This window comes from Mus musculus, chromosome X, assembly GCF_000001635.26.
Source record: "Mus musculus strain C57BL/6J chromosome X, GRCm38.p6 C57BL/6J".
Lineage (NCBI taxonomy): Eukaryota > Metazoa > Chordata > Mammalia > Rodentia > Muridae > Mus > Mus musculus.
Window position 1 is genome coordinate 74,250,128 of NC_000086.7, and position 23,043 is coordinate 74,273,170.

The 23,043-nt window shown below is 46.6% G+C and overlaps 2 protein-coding genes, 1 non-coding gene and 1 pseudogene across 4 annotated transcripts; all 4 read left to right on the top strand.

Moving 5' to 3' along the window:
* The first annotated feature begins 4,546 nt into the window (after nucleotides 1–4,546).
* Emd (emerin) lies at nucleotides 4,547–11,436 on the top strand. Of its 2 annotated transcripts, none has more exons than XM_011247521.3 (6): nucleotides 4,547–4,906; nucleotides 5,081–5,188; nucleotides 5,326–5,403; nucleotides 5,616–5,749; nucleotides 6,751–6,797; nucleotides 10,655–11,436. In XM_011247521.3, the coding sequence occupies exons 1-6, from the start codon at nucleotides 4,825–4,827 to the stop codon at nucleotides 10,680–10,682; spliced, it is 477 nt and encodes a 158-aa protein (XP_011245823.1). In that variant the 5' UTR covers nucleotides 4,547–4,824; the 3' UTR covers nucleotides 10,683–11,436. The 2 variants fall into 2 exon arrangements, with proteins under 2 accessions (XP_011245823.1, NP_031953.1); NM_007927.3 differs by lacking the exon at nucleotides 10,655–11,436 and adding an exon at nucleotides 6,880–7,766 and having other exon boundaries at nucleotides 4,560–4,906.
* Nucleotides 10,768–11,422, top strand: Gm14686 (predicted gene 14686; annotated as a pseudogene).
* Rpl10 (ribosomal protein L10) lies at nucleotides 20,689–23,008 on the top strand. The gene is made up of 7 exons (NM_052835.3): nucleotides 20,689–20,747; nucleotides 20,852–20,897; nucleotides 21,533–21,591; nucleotides 21,673–21,780; nucleotides 22,052–22,190; nucleotides 22,545–22,707; nucleotides 22,788–23,008. Exons 2-7 carry the CDS (start codon nucleotides 20,875–20,877, stop codon nucleotides 22,938–22,940), a joined length of 645 nt encoding a protein of 214 aa, NP_443067.1. The 5' UTR covers nucleotides 20,689–20,747; nucleotides 20,852–20,874; the 3' UTR covers nucleotides 22,941–23,008.
* Snora70 (small nucleolar RNA, H/ACA box 70) lies at nucleotides 22,365–22,493 on the top strand. The gene has a single exon (NR_002899.1). It is a non-coding gene; the product is annotated as a small nucleolar RNA, H/ACA box 70 (small nucleolar RNA).
* Nucleotides 23,009–23,043: the final 35 nt, after the last annotated feature.

Consider the following 23,043-nt stretch of genomic DNA (forward strand, 5'->3'; position numbering starts at 1 on the left):
ATGAGTGTAGGGGAGCCAAGTGTTTCCTGGTTAGAAAGGAGGCTCTGTTCCAAGGCCACCTATTCTGAGGAGTTCCCCACAGTCACAGCCTTCTGTCTCTGAGCAAGCCTGGGTTGGCCGCACAAGTCAGATCTTGCTCCATGGGATGAGAGATAACAGGTAATTGTAGTGAGCACAAACTACTCCTAAGACCCCAGTAGGTCCCTGAGCCCTGTGATGACACCCCCACCCCCACCTTCAGCTATCATTGATTTGGCCCCTGTTAGGTACCTGGGAACAAACAGAAGAAATATACTGAATTCTCAAAGCAATCAAATGCAGTCCCAAAGCCTGGGAATGTGCAATGTGGTACAAAGAGCCAAATATCTGTGAACTTAGTGGACATAGCCATTACCTAATATTGTCAAGCTCTCTCTTCCTCTTCTACATGGCCATTTCCTGGTAGCTTTAGATTCAACTCAAATGTCACTTTCTAGGGGAAGGCCAAATAAAGAAATTACATTTCAACATTCAGTTATTTTATTTTTTCCCTACAACCCCAATTGAGCTATGTTTGCATCATGCCTGTGTACACAGTAAGAAGAAAGAGTGAGGAAGGGAAGGAAGGGCAAGCTACAAGAGAAGAAAGAAGAGAAGGGGAGGGAAGGAAGGAAGGAAGGAAGGAATAGGAAAGAATAGGCAGTGGTAGTACAAGCCTTTAATCCCAGCACTCTAGAGGCGGACAGGAGAATCTCTGTGAGTCTGAGGCCAGCCTGGTCTACAGAGTGAGTTCCAGGACAGCCAGTGCTACATAGAAAAACCCTGTCTCTAAAACAAACAATAACAAAGATGGAAAGAAGAGTGAGGGAGGGAGTTTGACCACATTTGCAGAGTCAATTTGGTGATCTGTAGTTTAACTTGAAGAGCAAAGCACTGGGGTCCTTTCCAGGGAGCATGCATGCCTTTCTAACTTTGTCGGCTCTGCTGGCAATGACATTTCACATTCTGGCCTCCAAATAGAACTAAGGTCTCTTACTTTCTGTCTAGTAGGAAACCTCTACTAGAGAGACAAATGGATTATCATTGTTTGCTAAATTAGTGGCCTGATTTCAGGTTCATGAGGTAGCTGCACCAGAGTTCATGAAAATGACTGTCCTTTTAGAGGAGAAACCCATTTACCCACAGACATAGTAACCAGATCAATGAGTAGGAAGATGGTAGGAGCATGGGTGAGGTGGTGAATATGTAGTTGTATTTCAGGACACCCTCCACCCCCCAAACACATTGCATTAGAACTCTCTTTATTGCCCCTCTCAGTGCACACACACTGAAAACACAAGAAGTTGGTGTACCGAACTCCTTTCAAGTCTATAATCTATGAAGATTAATTTTAGGATTAACTGTTCCTTGGTTTAAAAAAAGCATAGTAAGTTAAAAACATATTCTTCTTGTTCGGAATAAATATTCTCATGTAGACCTTTCCTCACAACTTTAGGGAGGTAGCAGTTTCTGGAGATTGAATCTGAAATGTAATGCCAGTCAGCCAAGTATGCTACCTCCAAGAAAACTACACCTCACACCTTCATTTTACTTTTGATTTTGAGACAAGGTCTCACTAAGTTACCCAGTGTGGCCTTGAAGTCATCCTGAAGCTCATTCAGGCCTTCAACTTTCAGTTTTCCTGCCTTAAAGTCCTGAGTGCTGAGTGGAATTGTAGGACCAACAACTTTCTTACTCTTAGAATGAGTTGCTTCCAAGATTTTTTTCTCAATTAGCCACACCTGCCAAGGGCTACTCCTCAGAATTTCCCAGAGACCCACAGAATGCCCTACACACATCCTTCTAGCCCCTCTGGGAAATTCCGACTGAGGTATAAAGCTAGTCTTACAGCACCTAGATGACTTCCTGAGGAGACTATTTCCATGAATCACTCAACTTGAAGCTGTTGCAAAGGCCTCTTTCAACTGTGGGATCCGGATTCTTCTGCTGAATGATAGAGACAGGAGCTACACTGCAATGGGGCTAGATGTAAGGTCTAGGTCATCAGACAGTCTGTTCAAGAAGACCACAGTACAGCATCCTGGTAACATCTGTGATAGGATCTTATAGGAGGAGGATTAGGAGGCAGAGTGCTGAGGCAGGTGCAGAGGGTGTTCCTTAGGGAGAAGGCAAACCAAAAATTCTTTGACCTCATAAGGAAGCAACTTGATTCTGTATGGGGGGAGGGGAGTACTGAGCATTCATTCTGTATGCAGAGGCCTCTGGGAGAGGGGCCAGCACAGGGGGAGGGGGATGCTGGAAAATCTCATTTAGCCAAAAAAAAAAAATTCATGAAGCAGCCGCTTAATGGGCAGAATGTCTCTGTTTCTCTGTGCCTCTCTCTCTCTCTCTCTCTCTCTCTCTCTCTCTCTCTCTCTCTCTCCTCTGTCTCTCTGTCTCTCTGTCTCTGTTTCTGTCTCTGTCTCTCTCTCTCTCACACTGCCCAAGAACGTTCTCCTGTCTTTCTTTAATACTGTATCTTTTTCAAAGATTCACGAAGCTCCATTTCCAGAGACAGAGAGGGCACTGACTCTTAAACCCATCCAACAGCAACTCTTCTTTTTTAAAATTTTTTTTATTACATATTTTCCTCAATTACATTTCCAATGCTATCCCAAAAGTACCCCATACCCTCCCCCCACTCCCCTAACCACCCATTCCCACCTTTTGGCCCTGGCGTTCCCCTGTACTGGGGCATATAAAGTTTGCGTGTCCAATGGGCCTCTCTTTGCAGTGATGGCCGACTAGGCCATCTTTTGATACATATGCAGCTAGAGTCAAGAGCTCCGGGGTACTGGTTAGTTCATAATGTTGTTCCACCTATAGGGTTGCAGATCCCTTTAGCTCCTTGGATACTTTCTCTAGCTCCTCCATTGGGAGCCCTGTGATCCATCCAATAGCTGACTGTGAGCATCCACTTATGTGTTTGTTAGGCCCCGGCCTAGTCTCACAAGAGACAGCTATATCAGGTTACTTTCAGCAAATGCTTGCTAGTGTATGCAATGGCAACTCTTCTTCATTAAGCACTTTGTATGTGGTCAAAACTGGGGTCCACCTCCTCACCATTGCCTACTTTAAACTTCCATAGAGAAGTGGCCTGTGAACTTCACTAAAGTGTCATCAGGTCAACCTAGAACTGAGCAAAGTACTCACTATCACTATCACTTAAGACAACCTGTGGGTTACAACCCCTCTGGCAAACCTTGTCTCCAAAAATATTTACATTATGACTCATAAAGTAGCAAAAATTACCATTATAAAGTAGCAACAAAAATATTTTGTGATTGGGAATCACCACAACAGCATTAGGAAGGTTGAGAAGCACTGATTTAAGAGATCAGGCATCCTACACACTTTTTCTACGCGTACCCCTTCTTCTAGATCTCTCCAATAAAGGGCAGCCTACCTAGATCCACATGACTTTGTGTAGAATATAATGGTCATGGTCACTCTTCAAGGCAACCTTTCTCTGATCCAGATCCTTAGTAAGCCTCCATCAATTCCCATGGTTTGCCTCTAGGCCAGCAGTTCAGAACCTCTGGGGTCGCTATCCCTTTGGATCTCACATATCAGATATCCTGCATAACAAATATTTATATTTTAATTTATAGCAATATTGAAATTACATTTATGAAGTACAACACAATAATTTTATGGGTGGGGAGTCACCACAACATGAGGAACTGTATTAAAGGATTGCAGCATTAAGGAGGTTGAGAAATAGTGCTCTAGGCTTTGTACACTTGTCTAGGTCTCTAAGGTCACACCAAGCTTAGAGACTATTCTACTCAGCCAGAGAAGACCTCTCCCCCCAGAATTCCTCAGGGCCCAAGGTAGAACAGTGAGTATGGCAGGTACAAGGTGTACAGATCTACATGCATCACAGGGCAGGCAGGCAGGCAGGCAGGCAGGCGCCCTCTGATTGTGTGCATTGGCATACCCTGGACCTTTGGAAAGCTGCTTGATCCTGTAGTGCTGGTGGCCACTTGGCCCAGTGCTGGCCCCATTTCCTCGCGAATGGAACTAGGCATTAGAGAAGACGACGGTGGGAATGGGCCTGTGCAGGTGTGCAGGCCAGGGTCATGGAGACTGGGAAGACCAAAGGAGATGGGTAGGGAGTGCCAGGGCTCTGTGGGTGTCTATGTTAGGTGATGAGAGCCCTGTCTGACAGCATACAAAGAGCTCTCAGCAGCGTTAGGCGCTCTGGAAGGGTTCGCTCTCAGGATTGCTTTACACTGCTGTGGATCACACTGTGGCTGAGAATCCTAGGCACTGGAACACCGGGGGAATAAAATCAGGAATGAAGCCAGTAACAAAAGTATGTGAGATCTCACAGGTTGGGAAATCTCACAAGCCGGTTTTGGTCAAATCACTTGCCTCATCCCTAGTAAGTTGCGCTCTAAAGCATCCTCTAGTGAGGTCAGCCAGCTCCGCCCCTCGGCGGCCTAGCTCTCAAAGGAAGTCTCAACCGCTGCCGCACGAGTTCTGAAAGCTCCGCCTTCTCCCTGTTCGAGCCAATCTCTCACAAGCGTTACGTTTCTGTTTGCCAGCCCAGCCTGTTCCCTCAGCTAGACCGGTCTGCACCGGCCGTTCTGGCTAGTTTGGGCCTGCCCTGAGGAGCGCGCGCAACCTGCGTAGCCGCGGCTGTGACGCAAATGTGACGGCGGCGTGACGCGCCCACAGCCGCTCTTGAGGCTCTGGCGCTTCTTCTTCTAGGCTCCGAGCGGTTGGTTTCTTGGGCCCTGTCTGTAGGCCCCGGCCGCCCCTGGCGTTCAACACCGCTTCCAGGTGCCGGCCTTGTCTGCCATGGACGACTATGCGGTTTTGTCCGATACTGAGCTGGCCGCAGTGCTACGCCAGTACAACATCCCTCATGGGCCTATTGTGGGTATGCTGCACCCGGTGGCGCTCAGAACCTCTCTTGGTCCACTGCTTTCCCGCGCTCCTCCCTGAGCGTTCTCCCCACCTCTCCCTCCCCTCAAGTCCCCTCCCCGTGTTCCCTTGTGCTCTTGGGGTGCTCGGCTCACGCCCTCTGACCGCTTCGCACCCTGTGTCTGGGCAGGTTCCACTCGCAAGCTCTACGAAAAGAAAATCTTCGAGTACGAGACCCAGAGAAGGAGACTCTTACCCCCCAACTCGTCATCTTCTTCATTCTCCTATCAGTTCTCAGGTGAGCCCTTAACTGCAGAGCCCCAAAGAGCAGCTTGGGGCACACGTCTTAGGGAGGGAGGGTGTGGCCGAAGCTATTGAGGGAGTAGGGGGAAGGCTGGAGATCGAATGGTCCTGTCCCTCCTCCTTCACATGCAGACTTGGATTCAGCCGCCGTGGACTCAGACATGTATGATCTGCCCAAAAAAGAAGACGCCTTACTTTACCAGAGCAAGGGTAAGGCAGGTATAGGGTGGGCACTGATGTTTTTATCCCATGCTTCCGGGATTTGGGCACAGGGAAACCCCAGACCTCCCTCACCTCCTTGTACCAGTTCTCAGTGGCTTCAGAGGGGAGAAACTGACACAGCACACACAGGCTGGGGAGGGAGAAGAGGAGGCCAGTTAAGGGGCACCACTTTTTCCTCTACCACTGTTTTCCTCCCCAAGACTATAATGATGACTACTATGAGGAGAGTTATTTGACCACCAAGACATACGGGGAGCCTGAGTCTGTGGGCATGTCCAAGAGCTTCCGCCAGCCGGGGACCTCACTTGTAGATGCTGATACCTTCCATCACCAGGTGAGTTGGCTGGTAGGTATACCTGGGGTGCAGCCTTAGGGAATTCTAGGTTTGGATAGGTGCAGAGAGTGGATCTTAGGCTTTCAAATCTGGTTAGGGTCAGCATACAGCTGTCGGGTTAAAAATTCTATGTTGGAACCTTCAAAACTATTGGATTTGGGGATGCTCAGCAGAAGAGTATTTACCTATGGTTTCATCTCCAGCAGCACATAACAAATGTTTTGGGGTTTTGGCTTTTTTAAAAGATTTAATTACTTTAATTATACATATGTGTGGCCAATTTTTGTTAGTTTGTGGGTATTTCCCCCCCCCCACTTCACCCCCAGTAATGAAAAATTCCCAGAATTCCAAATATCACACAATTGTAGAAACTATCTGAAACTCACAGAAACACACCTTTGCTAAAAGCATGAGGCAACTCATAGTTAGCTGCTGTGAAGCAGCCCCATATTCCACACCTAAGATTAAAACAAAAACATATTCTTACAATATTTCTGTGTTTCTTAAAAAAGCCAAAATTCCAGAATTCTCACATACATGTCTGTGGGTAGTATGCATGAGTGCTGGCACCTACAGAGGTGAGAATTGTCATATTCCCACTAGAGCTAGAGCTACAGGTAGTTGTAAACTGCCTGATGTGTGTGCTGGAAATTGACCTCAGGTACCTAGGAAGAATAATATGTGCTCTTAACCAGTGAACCACCTCTTCAGCCCACAAACTTTTTTGATCAGAGAATATGTAACAGCTCCTGCACTCTAGTAATTAATCTACGATATAGATTTAAGCCTCCTGAGAATCCAGGGGAATAAAAGGATGCTGGAACAAAGTCAACAGGGTTAGTAACTGAGCAGCAAGGCCCCACAGATAAAGAGGCTCCACATACTCAGAATGGGGGAGGGGGGGGCAATTTTCTGGTCCCTATGATATGATTAGAGCAGGCTAGCCAGAGACATTTAAGGAAAACCATTCTTCCCCATTTCTAATCCTAATTATTCTGCAGGTGCGTGATGACATTTTCTCTTCTTTAGAAGAGGAAGGCAAGGATAGGTGAGTAGTGAACATATGTAGGGACAGGGACAAATTCGAGTCTCAGACTCTCCTGCCTACCTGTTGCCTTCTTTTGCCACAGGGAGCGCCTCATCTATGGCCAAGACAGTGCCTACCAGAGCATCGCACACTACCGCCCCATTTCCAATGTCTCCAGGAGCTCTCTGGGCTTATCATATTATCCTACATCCTCCACCTCTTCTGTGTCCTCCTCTTCATCTTCTCCCTCTTCATGGCTTACCCGACGTGCCATTCGGCCAGAGAAGCAGGCCCCTGCTGCTGCTCTGGGCCAGGATCGACAGGTCCCACTCTGGGGCCAGCTGTTACTCTTCCTGGTCTTTGCTGCCTTTCTGCTCTTTGTTTACTATTCCATACAAGCTGAAGAAGGCAACCCCTTCTGGATGGATCCCTAAGGGTATTGGTTTTAGAGCAGCTCTTACCAGGAGTTTTGGCTGATTGCCTTATCGGTGTTTGCTGGGGGTGGGGAGGGTAGGGGCTTTTTTGTGTGTTCTAGTTGGGTGCAAGGTCTAGCCTAAGGCAATGCTTGTCTCCCACCTCATCCTGCCAAGGAAGCAGCAAATGTTGGCCTTCTACAGCCCAGTAGGCCTACCTGTACCTTCCTCTGGAGCCTCCTAGCCCTATTGCCTCTGACCCTTAGGGTACCGGGGTCTGGTGGGAGGACCTCACTTCATTAGAGGAAAACTTGGTGGTGGCAGTGGTAGTTGTCATGCATGCCTGTTTGTTGTCACCTTTTCAGGGGGTATTAACAAAGACCACCCTGGCTTTGCTTTCATGGACACAATAATAAACATGTTTATTTTTACCTTGTTGATTCTTCCTACTGGGATAGGAGCTGGGCTGCCATGGCACAGGTGGTTGGTTTTAGGTCTCCAAACTCAATGTGGCTTTTCCCTTTGGTTGTGCTTGGCCTTGGGGAAGGAAACAAGTGCTACCCACAGATAAGTCTATGTTTTGGTTGTGGGCTTTATTTCTGGGCCTACTTCCTGAAGTTCTTATAACCACCTAGAAAAATAACTACCGTGTAATCAAATGTGTGGGTAAGCCTATGGGAAATGTAGGCAAAACCGCATGTGACAACACATTCAGATACTTTAGTCGGGAGAGGCTAACACCAACATCTGAGGTTACAAGGATAGAAAAGAAATGAGGCATCTTGCCAGTACATTGTTATTCAGCTCCTGGGATTGGTGGCATGGTGGTAGAATCAAAGACTACAGTGCACCCATGGGTATCCTAACTCTTTGCCTGTTTATTCTTGCTCAGTTTCCAGGTTTTCTTTGGAGATAATCTTTTTGTACACTGTGTTAAAATGTTTCTGTCCTTCCTCATCTGCCTAAGGTACCTACTGTAAAAGAGCTAAATGGCGAGACTTCCTGGGCAGAGAGAAGGACTCTGGGAAAGTATCAGAGGCCAGAGGTTCGTCAGCCAGACATGGAGAAAGAAATAGGTGACTGGCACTGAGGAGCGGTTATGAGCCACGTGGCAGAATGTAGATTAGTATAAATGAGTTAAGTTATAAGAGCTAGTTGGAGCAAGCCTAAGTTAAGGCCAAGCTTTCATATTAATGGAAGGTCTTTGTCATTGGGAGCTGGCACCGACCGATGTGGGGTGCCAAATGTAACCAAGCTGTCTCTTCAGTGCCAGTTGCCAATAATGACAGAGACCTTTTATTATGAAAGCTTGGCCTTGGCTTGCTTGCTTCCAACTAGTTCTTAATTTTTTTTTTAGATTTACTACTATTTTATGCATATAAATATACTGTCACTCTCTTCAAACACACTAGATGAGGGCATCAGATCCCAGATGGTTGTGAGCCACCATGTGGTTGCTGGGAATTGAACTCAGGACCTCTGGAAGAGCAGTCAGTGTTCTTAATCACTGAGCCAACTTTCCAGCCCCTAGCTCTTAATTTAACCCATTTCTACATGCTGCCACACAGCTCATTATCTCTCCTTAGTCCCATATGTTTCGAATCTCCCACCTCTGACTTTCCCAGAGTCTCCCTCTCTACCCAGAAGTCCTGCTTATCCTCTAAACAAGTCAGGAGGTGCCTTAGGCAGGTGAGGAAGGACATACACACCTTCACACAGTGAATTGTCATCCCAACAGTTTTCTGTCCTGGATACATATTGCATAATATTAAAGTTTTTTATCCAGGCATGGTGCTACACACCTTTAATCCCTTAGGAGATTAAAGGTGTGTAGCACCGGGCTGGAGAGATGGCTCAGTGGTTAGGAGCACTGACTGCTCTTCTGAAGGTCCTGAGTTCAAATCCCAGCAACTACATGGTGGCTCACAACCATCCATAATGAGATCTGATGCCCTCTTCTGGTGTATCTGAAGACAGCTACAGTGTACTTACAGTGTACAATAATAATAAATAAATCTTTAAAAAAAAAAAGGTGTGTAGCACCATGCCTGGATAAAAAACTTAGGAGGCAGAAACAGAAGGATCTCTTTGAATTTAAGGGTACCCTGATGTATATATTTGAGTTCCAGGACAGTGTCTCAAAATGAGAATTTAAAAACTTAAATTCTGGGCTGCAGAGATAATGACTCCGTGGTTAAGAATAGTTGCTCTTTCAGAGGACCCAGGTTTAGTTCCCAACAGTCACATGGTGGTTCATAAACAGTCTTCAGCTCCACTCTCAGGAGAGCTAATGCCCTCTTCTGACTTCTGTGTGTACTAGACATGCATGTCAGGGATAAACATAAATGAAAGTGAAATAGCTGTACATATGAAAAGAATTTTCAGGCAGGGTTTTTCTTTGGGTATCCTGGAGTTGAAGATCAGAATGCATTGAACTCAAAATTCACTCAGAGATACAAATGCTGGAATTAAATGTGTGCACCCATGCCAGAATTAACAAAATATGTTTATTAATTGAGAATTTTTGTACATTTTATAGAATATATTATATTCTTCCCTGGTAACTCCCCTTGAGGCCATTTAGAGTTGTTTGTATGTTCATGTGGTTAGAGCTGAACACTTGTGATTAGAAAGTTTGTATCTGGAAAGAGGTGATTTTCTCTCTTGTTCATATTCCCAGGATCCACATGGTGGCTCACAAGTGATTATGACTCCAGTTCCAGGGATCCAACACTCTTCTGGCTTCTTTTAGTACCCAGCATGCACATGGTACACATATAGACATGACGTCAAACCATTCCTAGCCATATTTTTTAATTAAAAAACTACATGATGGCTAAATATGTAAGGAAAATTGCCACCAACCCTAATAATGAGAATCAACTTCTGTAAGTTGTCCTCTGACCACCATGTGAATGCCATGACAAATAATATATTTTTAAATCTGTGTTTTCTTATTTTGGGTTAGGGTTTCTCTGCATAGCACTGGCTGTTCTGGAACCCACTCTGTAGACCTAGCTGGCCTTGAACTTGGAGATTTGCCTTTCTTTGCCTCCTGACCTAAGGCCCTAAGTGACCATAGGGTCAAGTGTGGTGGCACATACTTTTAATCCCAGCACTGGAGAGACATGGGCAGGTGGATCTCTGAATTTAAGGCTAGCAACGGTTACACAGTAAAACCCTGCCTCAAAAAATAATATATGGAGTCTGGAGAAATGACTCAGTGGTTAAGAGCACTTGCTAGGGCTGGAGAGATGGCTCAGCGGTTAAGAGCACTGACTGCTCTTCTGAAGGTCCTGAGTTCAAATCCCAGCAACCACATGGTGGCTCACAACCATCTGTAACGAGATCTGGCGCCCTCTTCTGGAGTGTCTGAAGACAGCTACAGTGTATTTACATATAATAAATAAATAAATCTTGAAAAAAAAAAAAGAACACTCGCTAATCCTCAGCTTCATTTCCCAGCATCCATGTCTTACAGCTCCAGTACTAGGTGATCTGACCTCTTGTGACCTTCATAAGTATCTGCAGCCATGTGATGTGCATATACATTTTGGTCATACGAAAATAATATAGGCCCCAGTCACTGGGCCGCCGCCGAGGACTCAGCTGCCTCCCCCTCGAGCCCCCTGGCTTCCCGACGCTCCGTACCCCCCGCCTGCCTTCTCCCGCAGCCGCCTTCCGCAGGCCGTTTCCACCGAGGATAAGGAATTGTATGTCCGCTATCCAGAACCTCCACTCTTTGGACCCCTTTGCTGATGCAAGTAAGTAAGGGTGATGACCTGCTTCCTGCTGGCACTGAGGATTATATCCATATAAGAATTCAACAGAGAAACGGCAGGAAGACCCTGACCACTGTCCAAGGGATCGCTGATGATTACGATAAAAAGAAACTAGTGAAGGCGTTTAAGAAGAAGTTTGCCTGCAATGGTACTGTAATTGAGCATCCAGAATATGGAGAAGTAATTCAGCTACAGGGTGACCAGCGCGAGAACATATGCCAGTTCCTGATAGAGACTGGGCTGGCTGAGGACGATCAGCTGAAGGCTCATGGGTTTAAGTGCTTGTGGCTCTCTGAAGCTTAAGTGAGGATTTCCTTGCAATGAGTAGAATTTCCCTTCTGTCCCTTGTCACAAGTTTAAAAACCTCACAGCTTGTATAATGTAATCATTTGGGGTCCGCTTTTAACTTGGACTAGTGTAACTCCTTCATGCAATAAACTGAAAAGAGCCAAAAAAAAAAAAAAAGAAGGAAAAGAAAAGAAAATATAGGCCTGGCAGTAGTGGTGGCGCACGCCTTTAATCCCAGCACTCGGGAGGGAGGCAGAGGCAGGAGGATCTGAGTTTGAGGCCAGCCTGGTCTACATAGTAAGTTTCAGGATTACACAAAGAACCCTGTCTCAAAAAAAGTTATTGAAAATAAGGTCTTGCTATGTAGCCTAAACTAGCCTACTAGAACTGGAGACTATCTGACTACCTCAGCCTCCCACGTACTGGGACTATAGACATGAACCACCCCCACTTAACATTGTTTTATATATTTGAGATAAAAAGGAAAGAAAACAGGTTGGTAATAGATGCGTGTATTCCCAGCATGAGAGAAGCTGAGGCAGTAGGATTGTTAAGAGTGCAAGGTTAGCCGGGTGTGGTAGCGCACCCCTTTAATCCCAGCACTCGGGAGGCAGAGACAGGTGAATTTCTGAGTTCGAGGCCAGCCTGGTCTACAGAGTGAGCTCCAGGACAGCCAGGGCTATACAGAGAAACACTGTCTCGAAAAAAACCAAACCAAACAAACAAACAAACAAACAAGAGTGCAAGGTTAGTTTAGGCTATATGAACTCCAGGCCAGCTAGAGCTACAAAGCAGGACTCTGCCTAAAAATAAATAAATAAATAATGGGTATAGTGGTATACATCTTTAATCTCAGGGAACTGGACATCCTCTTCTGGCCTCCTTGGGTACCAGGCACACACCCAGTGCACATACATCCATGCAGACAAAACACAAAAAAATTTTAAATGTGTTTTAAAAAATGAGAGTGCTGGCACATGCCTTTAATTCCAGTACATGAGAAGCAGAGGCAGGCAGACGTCTGTGAATTCAGCCTGGTCTACAGAGTGAGTCCCAGCACAGCCAGAGCTACACAGGGAGACCCTGTTTTAAAAATGTGATTATGTATGAGTGCCCTGTCTGCATGTATGTCTGTATGTCAGAAGAGCGCAGCAGAACTACCATGTCGGTGCTGGAAATTGAACTCAGACCTCTGGGAGAGAAGCCAGTGCTCTTAATCACTGAGTCATCTCTCCAGCCCCCATACATTTTTAAAATAAGTAAATATGGGGTTGGGGGTTTAGCTCAGTAGTAGAGCACTTGCCTAGCAAGCACAAGGCCCTGAGTTTGGTCCTCAGCCGTGTGTGTGTGTGTGTGTGTGTGTGTGTGTGTGTGTGTGTGTGTGTGTGTGTGTGTGTGTAATGAATTTTGAGGATATAGTTGGTAGAGTGCTTGCATATCAAGCATAATGTTCTTTTTTTTTTTTTTTTTTTTTTTTTTTTTGGTTTTTCGAGACAGGGTTTCTCTGAGTAGTCCTGGCTGTCCTGGAACTCACTCTGTAGACCAGGCTGGCCTCGAACTCAGAAATTCACCTGCCTCTGCCTCCCAAGTGCTGGGATTAAAGGCATGCGCCACCAGGCCCGGCTAAGCATAATGTTCTTGGTTGGACCCCCAATACTACATAAGCTGGGTGTAGTGGTTCACAGGGTAATTATAGCACTCCAGAGGTGAATACAGAAGAATTGGAAGTGCAAGGTCTTTCTCAGGTATATCAGTGGGTTCTAGACCAGCCTGTGATTCTGTGACTTTGGAAGACCGTCTCAGAAAAAAGAAATAATCCAGAGCCGGGCACGGTGGCACATGCCTTTAATCCCAGCACTTGGGAGGCAGAGGCAGGCGGATTTCTGAGTTCGAGGCCAGCCTGGTCTACAAAGTAAGTTCCAGGACAGTCAGGACTACACAGAGAAACCCTGTCTCAAAAAAAACAAAACAAAATAATAATAACAATAATTCAGAGAACCAATGCTATTTTTAAAACGAAAGAAAGAAATGATGCAGAAAAATGTGTGTGCACCAACTAGTCATGGTGGTATGATACATACCTGCAATACAGCACTCTAGATATGGAAATAGGGATGGCAAGGTAGAAGCCAGCCTGGGCAATTCATGAAACTCTATTAAGTGCTCCCCAAAAAAGAATGAGTTCTTTTCTTTTCTTCTTTTTTTTTAACCACTCACAGCCTGTTTCTCTTGTTTGTTGCAAACCATTTCCACCTGACTGCTTCCGCAGCACCTCAGGCCTGTATCTATAAACCAAGTTGCTGCCTTCTGCTACTTTCCATCTTAGTTCCAATGTAAAGGACTGAAGTCTGGCCCTAGCTCCCCAGTGATCCATTATAGGTGATGAGCATGGTACTTCCTTATAAGTCAATCCTAAGGACATAAAATTCTGTCAATGATTCTATAGATGGGATGTCAAAATAAGCAGGCAGTTTCCCAACAGCACCTTAGAAGGACCTGGTGACATCCTCCTGCTTCAGCAGCTGTTTACACAGTATACTGAGTAGAGACTTACTGTTGGGGATGCCTATTAGACTGCATCTGATTAGGACCAGGCAGAAGCAAATGGGGCATAACACCTGCACTGGGGCCTGTGGTCAGTGTGATCAGTGTGGTCAAGGTTGACCTCCCAAAGCTATGAGGCAGAAGGTGGTGAGGGGGGAAAGGATAGCACAGGAAGGGGCTCTAGGGACCAAGGATAGGTAGGGATTGCTATCAGGCTTTGGAATAAAGGGGCTCCAACTCCACCTCAGGTCCCAAATCTGTTGCAGATAGGTAGAGTATAACAGCTGTGTATGTGTCTATGTGGCAATTTTATGCTTTCTGGCGTGGAGTAAGGAAACAATGACCTTACTATGTCAGACTTCCCCAATTTCCATTTATTCCCTCAACAGCTCCCAGGTTCATCCATGACCAAGGACCAAATAGAAAGTCCCTGGGGGGGGGGGGGCGGGAAGGGGAAGCTGGTGAGATGGCTCAGCTAGTAAGAGTGCTGACTGATCCTCCAAAGGTCCTGGTTTCAAATCCCAGCAACCGCATGGTGGCTCACATCCAAAGTGAAATCTGACACCCTCTTTTGGTTCATCTGAAGACAGCTACAGTGTACTTATTTATAATAATAAATAAATCTTAAAAGAAAGAAAAATAAAGTTCCTGGTTGCTGAAGATATGGCTCTGTGGTTAAGAGCATTGACTCTTCTTCTAAAGGATCTGGGTTTAGGTCACAGCACCTACGTGATTGCTTATATCTGAAACTCTAGTTCTGGGCTATCTGATAACTTCTCCTGGCCTCCACAGGCACTAGAAATATACATGGTATACATATGCAGGCAAACACTTAGTGCACATAAAAATTAAAAGGGCTCCTATGGGCCCTGAGCCTTCTCTAGGGCTCCCTAGAAACCTGCCTGGGTTCCTCTCAGATTCATGAGGCTTCTCGTTTTGGCTTGGTCTTTAACCTCCAGGGTTTTTACAAGCTCTGAGGTTACAACTCCATGTTCCATTGAATCCTAAGAGTTCTAGTACCTCAGAAAGGCACATGAATGCCTAGACATGAGTGAAGTGTTGTGCCGCAAGCCTTGAGATGGCTCTTTGGGGCTCCAGAACTCACTTTCCAAGACCTAAGGGGCAGCTGTGACCCCACTCCCTAAAAGTTCAGCGTTACCAGTAGTAGACTTAAGATGGAACTAGGACTCCACACCCCTCAGGACTCTAGTAGCCCATAGAAACACAGCAGGGTGTATGTAGTTGCCCAGTGTCAACAAGAGGCTATGCCAGACATCAATCAGCCTCCAATTATCTCCCTCTAGCATCATGTAAATACAGCCTGTGGAAATGCAATGTACACGGTTGCCATGACTGTGCTAGGCCCTTATGAGAGGGAAGGAGCCAAACAGTAGGATTGGGGAGCTAGGGGAAAGAGCAGAATTGACAGTGTGAGAAGAGGTCCAGGAAGGCCTGTGACCTGTAGGGCAAGGCAAGCATAGCATATATCCATGAGATAACACATAGAAGGGGGCTAACCGAAGAGGTCTTGTGCCTGACATCTCCATGGCAAAGCTAGAATATGTAATAGGAGGGCACCTGCTAGGCAGTGACCACCTGGCATCTGTTAGTTTTGTTTTAGATAGGGGCTCACGAACCTCAAGCTGACCTTTACAGCCAAGAATGAATGACACAGAACTCCTGATCTTCCTCCTTCAACTCTCAAAGTACTGACATTACAGTTGTGTGTCATAATATCCAGAACATTAAGTACTAGGGATAGAACTGAGGGATTTGTGCCTGCTAGGCAAATACTGTACAAATTGATCAACATCAACAGTTGCCAGCATCTCTTCTCAAAGAGAATCCAAGAATTGATGGACAATAGGGCACCTGAGAACAAAAATCAGACTGGACTATCATGTTTTTGTGTGTGTGTACTGGAGCCAGACTTTTTTTTTTAATTTTTGGTTTTTTGAGACAGGGTTTCTCTGTATAGTCCTGGCTGTCCTGAAACTCACTTTGTAGACCAGGCTGGCCTCAAACTCAGAAGTCCGCCTGCCTCTGCCTCCCAAGTGCTGGCATTAAAGGCATGCCCCACCACTGCCCAGCAGATCCAGACTTCTATACCTAGTAATAACATCTGTCCTGTCTGGGTATAGCTGTTGCCAGAAGACACTGGTGAAGAGACAGGCAGAGGCAACTAGATAAAAGTCCTTCCCTTAGTCCATTGGTATTATTGTTGTTCAACAGCCAGGATAGAGAGGAGGGGCCAACACTCTGGGAGCCTTCAGAAGCTGCCCACCTGCACAGGGGACAAAAGGTAGCAAAGGCAAGTCCAAAGAGGCACAGCTCTAACAGAGGAGGAATGAGACAGCTTCCCCTTCTACATAGCTAGGATTCTGCACCCTGGACACCCATGCCCTGAAATCACCCAGAGCCTCTTACCCAGTCCTGGCACCAGTTCTGCCTACACAGGCTCCCCTTCACATCCTCTTCTCAAGCCAATGCCTGGCAAAGTTACTCAGGGGAGTCACTGTCCAAGGCTGAGTTGGGTTAAGCAGGGGTCCCTGTCTCCTTGCCTCTAAATCCTATACAGGGTGCTAAGACACCTGGGCTGTAGGGGTGGTGGTGAGCAGAAGACGTCTGACTGCGGATGGGACAGGCTTCTGAGTATACCTGGTCAGAGGCTCCAGGCAGTGAACTGGAAGATATATGGCCAGGGAGGCAAAAGGAAAAGAGATGGGTGCCCCACACTGGTCAGGAGCCAGGCATATGACACCCACAAGTATGCCTACCATCCCAAATGGGTCCTTTAAAAAGAATGAGCTATTTTATGTGTATAAGTATCTGCCTGCATATGTCTGTGCACCACATCCATGCCTGGTGCCTACAGAAGCCTGAATGGGGCATTGGCTCTCCTGGGTCTGGGTTGTGAGCCACCATAATATGGATGCTGGGTATCAATCAATTCTGGGTCTTGTGGAAGAGAAGCAAGTGCTCTCAAACACTGAGCCATCTCTCTAGCCCCACTTATTCCATTCTGGAAAAGACCCAGCCATACAGGAAATACAGGAGTTTTTGGAGGCTACCAGGAAGAAGCAGGCCAGGTGCATCTTTGTGACCTCCTCAGCTGACTGCCCAGCCAGGCCACATGGCCTAGAATCTGCAGTGGGGTGGAAATGTGCAACCACAAATGATGCTATGCCCTGGCTCTGTTGGCCAACAGGCACCAGAAGCCTAGGTCACAGAAGTCAAGGTCACGTGGCTAAATGCCCTCCATAGCCTGTCCTCCCACCCAGTGAGACCAAGAAGGGAAATGGGTTTGTTAACTCCAGCTGGAAGCAGGGCCCAGAGACTGCAAGTTCAGGCCGGACTCAGGGCAGGGCAAAGCAGGGGTTGAGGTGTATTTCTTTGGGCTACTTTATTAGGTTTTTATATTTACCACCCTTCCAGCCCCCCAGTACTAGATGGGAGAGAAAGAGAGTTAGAGGGGAAAGAGGGCATAGACATCTTCAGACTACTTCCTGCTGATTATGAGTGTCAGGCTCCTTGGGGCAAGCCAATGCTAGCTATGTAGAAGGGGAAGCTGTCTCATTAGGGTATCTCCAACCAGCAATCCAGCAATCCATAGCAGCAGCCATAGCCATAGATAGCCATAGCAATAGAAAAAGCAGCAGCAGCAGCAGCAGCAGCAGCAGCAGCAGCAGCAGCAGCAGCAGCAGCACGGGGAGCGCGGCAGCCACCACAACCTGCTTGGGGCTCTTGCACTTATACCCTCTCAAGAGTCTTCAGAGTCCCAAGCATATACTATATATACTATCTTCAAAAATCATGCCCCTCCTAGAGCACAAGACAATTCTAGTTAGTAGCTGTGGGCAATTCTAAGCAGCCCCCTATCCTATACCTGGGATTAAAGCAAAACCATATCGGTTGATATCCGCAAAGGGGATAACATTTGAAGTGTAAATAAATAAAATATCCAATAAAAACAAAACCAAACCATATTTGCATAACATAACTGGGGTTTTAAAGAAATGAAAATTCTCACTACAAGGGGGCAGGCCCAGCTGACCATTTCTCCTCCCTTAGTCAGCCTGACAGCCCAGCACTCTGCTCAAAACCCCACCCACTCCCATAAGGAAAGGGGGACAATGCCTTCAGCAGAGCTCCCTGAAGCAGTGGGGTCACAGCATTTATATCTCACCAGGATCCTTAGGGTCCTACCTGTGCCTAGGGACATATTGGGAACAGTTTCTTTTTTTTTTTGGTTTTTTGAGACAGGGTTTCTCTGTATAGCCCTGGCTGTCCTGGAGCTCACTTTGTAGACCAGGCTGGCCTCGAACTCAGAAATCCGCCTGCCTCTGCCTCCCGAGTGCTGGGATTAAAGGCGTGCGCCACCACACCCGGCTTGGGAACAGTTTCTGAAGACCCTGTTCTCTGAGAGCCTGGCCATTATGTTCTATGTGGCTCCATCTCTACTGGGGACCCAGATGGGGAAATTAGAGTAAGAGGGAACAACTGATAAGCCAGGATGGGTACATGAACCCAGTGCCAGCTAGCACCTGTAAATAGGTCAAGACCATGCCTATTTACAGAGAGGCCCATGAAGGAATCCCACGGCAAAGGCACCAAGCAAAATGTGAGAGGGCAATCCAAACCCCTGACCCTGGTTCTCTGAGACCATCCCAGACAGGAGAAGCCTGGGTACTTGCTATCACCTTATTCTCTACCTTCTAATCAAAGTATGGGAAAAGTAGCTCTGGAAGACAAAACAACACTGAGTGTGTGTGTGTGTGTGTGTGTGTGTGTGTGTGTGTGTGTGTGTACTGAGCCTGGCTGTATCTCAAAGAGCTGAAGGACACTCTGCCCTGTACACTGGCTGAAAGCATATCTCATGTAGTACAAACATCCTCATACAGGGAAGGCCTGGGAGACTGTGCTCCTGGGGATCAAGACTTACAAAGCAGGGCCATGCAGTTTCAAACATTTATACACATAAAGTAAATACATGTAAGGGCTGAAGAGATGGGTTAGCTGTAAGAGAACTAGTTCTTGCAGAGGATCTGAGATTGATTCCTAGTACCCACAGGGAGGCTCACAACTGTCAGTAACTCCGGTTCTAGGGGATCTGACACCCTCTTCTGGCTTCTGCCAGCTTCAGAAATGTATGCTGTACACTTGCATGCTTGCATGCAAAACACTCATACGAATATAAATGCATGGCTGGCTGTGGTGGCACAGGTCTTAGATCTGCACACATAGGTATGTGGATCTCTGTTTGCTGAAGGCCATCCTGATCTACATAAGTGAGTTTCAGGTCACCGGGGCTGACACACTCAGATCCTGTCTGAAGAAATAAATGTTTAATTGAAAAGGTGGTCAAAGCCGGGCGTGGTGGCACACACCTTTAATCCCAGCACTTGGGAGGCAGAGGCAGTCGGATTTCTGAGTTCCAGGCCAGCCTGGTCTACAGAGTTCCAGGACAGTCAAGACTACACAGAGAAACCCTTTCTCAACAAACAAACAAACAAAATGAAGAAAAATGTGGTACATTTGCAAAATGGAGAAACCCTGTCTTGAAAAACCAAAAAGAAAGATAAGAAAAGGTGGTCAAAATATATAGACTATTCTCATTTATCTCTCTCCAGCTAAAGAAACAGCCACCTCCACAACTGCACAAATACCAATCAGGTGGAGAGGACTGGCAGGACAGAACTGTTTTCAGAGGATAGATATCAATTTGTGAAGCCTCCAGGAACTGGATAAGTGTCACAGGGAAGCTATTTGGCAGAAGCAATCTAGTAGCTCTGGTTTGTGGCTGGGAATCTTAAATGTGCTGGAACAAGCTGGGCACATGTAACCAGGGAGCGGCACCATGGGATGTTGGGAGGGAAGGCCCTTGGTCCCTATACTTTTGTTCCTATCATGTCTCCCTAAGTGACACAAGAGGCACAAATTCATAGAGTCTGAGTGACTGATGATGCTCAGACACGTGCTCCTAGATCAGAACAGTGTTCCCGTTCTGGTGCCTCCCTAGATTGTAACCTTATATGGGAGAGTAGTTAGTGGTTAGCTGCCAATCCTTCTAGACACACCCAGATGTACATTTTGAATTCTTCATAGTGAAAAGAAGAGGTGTGCTACACCTAGTTTTTCTCTCGGAATCTGGGGCAAAGGAACTCCGACTCTCCTACTAGGGCGTGGCCCACAGCACCGCGACCCTCCTGGGGCTAGTAGGAAGTAATGATATCGCCATCGTCTTTGCCCAGTCTCCAGTCTCCCTAAGAACACGTCTTTTCCTGAGAATTAGAGTGGGGCGGGCCCAACTAGCGAGGAGGACAGTGAGCGCCTAACGGAGATTTTTTTCCTCTAAGGGAGATTTTAATTGGTCTCCTGAAAGCAATCAAGCACCTATCATGGTGCTCTTTGTTGGCTCTTAGACGTCAGCTTTGTGGGTGGGTCTCCAACCTCCCGGGTGACAAAGGAACTTCGGAGTCCCTACCATGGAACGTTCGCGCCATTTCCTGTAGCCTTGAGGAAGGCCTGAACCAGCACTCTAGAGCCCTGTAAGCAAAGGAACACCTCCGTGACGGTCCAGTTCCACTGAGAAAGACTCCCCTTTTCAAGTCTTAGAATATTGGCAATCATACGTAATAGCAAAACCTGTCAATGGCTCTCCGCCCAATATGGCCAGGCGGAAGCTGGTTTCTCTTGCCTATGTGTCGAAATCCCATTCGCCAGCATGCAGTTCCCTATTCCGGTATCCAGTCACCAATAAGCTCTGTGCTTCGTTCGGTCCCGCCTGGTACACATGCGCAGAGCAGCGCTGCATCTATGATCTTAGCGTCTGATAGAGCGTCGACACCACCCCCTGGCTGTAACTCTATGGTTGTTACAGTGGAAGATAGGCCGCCTATATAAGGCGTGAGCAGGCGTGGGAGCGTCTCTTTTCCTCTGGCGCGGTGAGTGAGTTCGGTCACGGTTTTTTACGATGGTCTCGTAATTTTTCTTTGGGATTTTTTTTACACTTATTCTGTGTCTGTATTCTTTGACTGTTTCATTACAGCCACCGACGATCCTATTGTCATCATGGGCCGCCGCCCCGCCCGGTGGTGAGTGCTGAACCCATGCAATCTTCCTACTGTGAAAACTGAGGGAAAAATGCATTTCTTTCGAAAGACTTTTTTTTTATGGGTGGACTCTCTGCCACTTAGAGACCCTGAAGTAAAGACTGACTTCGGGTTTTCTTTAATACTTTACTGGGACCTTTATTTTGAGGCTGTGGGTGGCGTTACCCAATACTAAAGCGCTTGGGTAGAACTAGCATGTCCGTGTGCATCCAATCCTCTGCGTCGCAAATGAGCCTTTTTACAACGCCTACCAGGCCTTCTTGGTCACTTTTGCGTCCGTCTTTTATTTCCGGCCTTGAGCTTTGTGGTTTTTAACAGGACACCAAGGGCTGACCAGTCCGTAGGCGCCGCCTAAACGCGTGTCCTGAAGAGGACGCCATATTCTCTTAACGTGGCTAAGGCGGGTCTTCTGTCACATGCTAGGAAAATTGTGATATCTCACCCAACTCTGGTTAGAGGGTGATGCTAGTGCATGATTCTTTTTCTGTTTTATAATTTGTGTAATTGTTTAACAACAAGTTGCCTTAGAATCAGTTACCCTGAATGGAAACTGGATTCAGAGCTGGTTTAGTCCTGTTGTCACCATTAATCACACCTGAGTTTCCTTCCTTCTATAGTTACCGGTATTGTAAGAACAAGCCATACCCAAAGTCTCGTTTCTGCCGTGGTGTCCCTGGTAAGTAGTGACAAACTTCGAACTGGATCGGTGTTTGTCTATTCCCCACTTCTCGAGAACTTTAAACCACGTGTTTTTCAGATGCTAAGATCCGAATCTTTGATTTGGGACGGAAGAAAGCAAAAGTTGATGAATTCCCACTTTGTGGCCATATGGTGTCAGATGAATATGAGCAACTCTCTTCTGAAGGTGAGACAGCTCCCATTTGTTAATTGGCTCTTTTTTTTTTTTTTTTTGGTTTTTCGAGACGGTTTCTCTGTAGCCTTGGCTGTCCTGGAACTCACTTTGTAGACCAGGCTGGCCTCAAACTCAGAAATCCACCTCCCAAGTGCTGGGATTAAAGGCATGGACCACCATGCCCGGTGTGTTAATTGGCATTTCTTGTGTACTTGTGGATTATATATTATAATTTATTCAATGTCCTGACACCCTGTTTCACTGCTGTTATTTCCCCATTCAGCACTGGAGGCTGCCCGTATTTGTGCCAACAAATACATGGTAAAGAGTTGTGGCAAGGATGGCTTTCATATCCGAGTGAGGCTCCACCCTTTCCATGTCATCCGTATCAACAAGATGTTGTCCTGTGCTGGGGCTGACAGGTAAGCTGGTGTTTTATTTGGTTTTGAGACAGGGTTTCTCTGTATCCCTGGCTGTCCGGGAACTTAATGTACACCAGGCATATCTGAGATCTGCCTGCCTCTGCCTCCCAAGTGATTAAAAACCACCACTGTCCAGCAGTATTTTTAGGGATTTCTTTGATTTTTTGTGCAGCTAATTAAGCCGACCAAGTCCCCTTTTCCCATGGGGACTTTGGTGTGCAATGGTTGCAAACAGCAGCCTCCTTGGTAGTGTATGTAGCCTATTATCTATATGGGCTGCCTCAAGGGACCTTGGAGACAATTTTCTGGCAGTTGGTAATCAGGCCTCTGATCACAATGTTGTCCCTGATCTAGGCTCCAGACAGGGATGCGTGGTGCCTTTGGGAAGCCCCAGGGCACAGTGGCCAGGGTTCACATTGGCCAGGTCATCATGTCCATCCGAACCAAGTTGCAGAACAAGGAACATGTGATTGAGGCTCTGCGAAGAGCCAAGTTCAAGTTCCCTGGCCGCCAGAAGGTAGGTAGTGGTATTTAAGTTCTTCTGTTTTCTTGCTCTGGTCCTCCTTGCTGAGTTTGTTATTTTCTATTTCCTTCTAGATCCACATCTCAAAGAAGTGGGGCTTCACCAAGTTTAATGCAGATGAATTTGAAGACATGGTTGCTGAGAAGCGGCTCATTCCTGATGGCTGTGGTGTCAAATATATCCCCAATCGTGGTCCTCTGGACAAGTGGAGAGCCCTGCATTCCTGAAGGCTTCAATAGTTCTCCTATACCCTACCAAATCGTTCAATAATAAAATCTCGCATCAAGTTCGCTTATGTTTTTGTTTCTGATTCTTAAATACCATGAGGTT

What these genes read in the sequence shown, in the direction of transcription:
- Emd (NM_007927.3), top strand. Translation starts at nt 4,825, where the DNA reads ATGGACGACTATGCGGTTTTGTCCGATACTGAGCTGGCCGCAGTGCTA. An exon ending in CCCTCATGGGCCTATTGTGG is followed by an intron (nt 4,907 to 5,080) that starts GTATGCTGCACC and finishes GTGTCTGGGCAG; the next exon opens with GTTCCACTCGCAAGCTCTAC. An exon ending in ATTCTCCTATCAGTTCTCAG is followed by an intron (nt 5,189 to 5,325) that starts GTGAGCCCTTAA and finishes CTTCACATGCAG; the next exon opens with ACTTGGATTCAGCCGCCGTG.
- Rpl10 (NM_052835.3), top strand. Translation starts at nt 20,875, where the DNA reads ATGGGCCGCCGCCCCGCCCGGTG. An exon ending in GGCCGCCGCCCCGCCCGGTG is followed by an intron (nt 20,898 to 21,532) that starts GTGAGTGCTGAA and finishes TTCCTTCTATAG; the next exon opens with TTACCGGTATTGTAAGAACA. An exon ending in AGTTCCCTGGCCGCCAGAAG is followed by an intron (nt 22,708 to 22,787) that starts GTAGGTAGTGGT and finishes ATTTCCTTCTAG; the next exon opens with ATCCACATCTCAAAGAAGTG.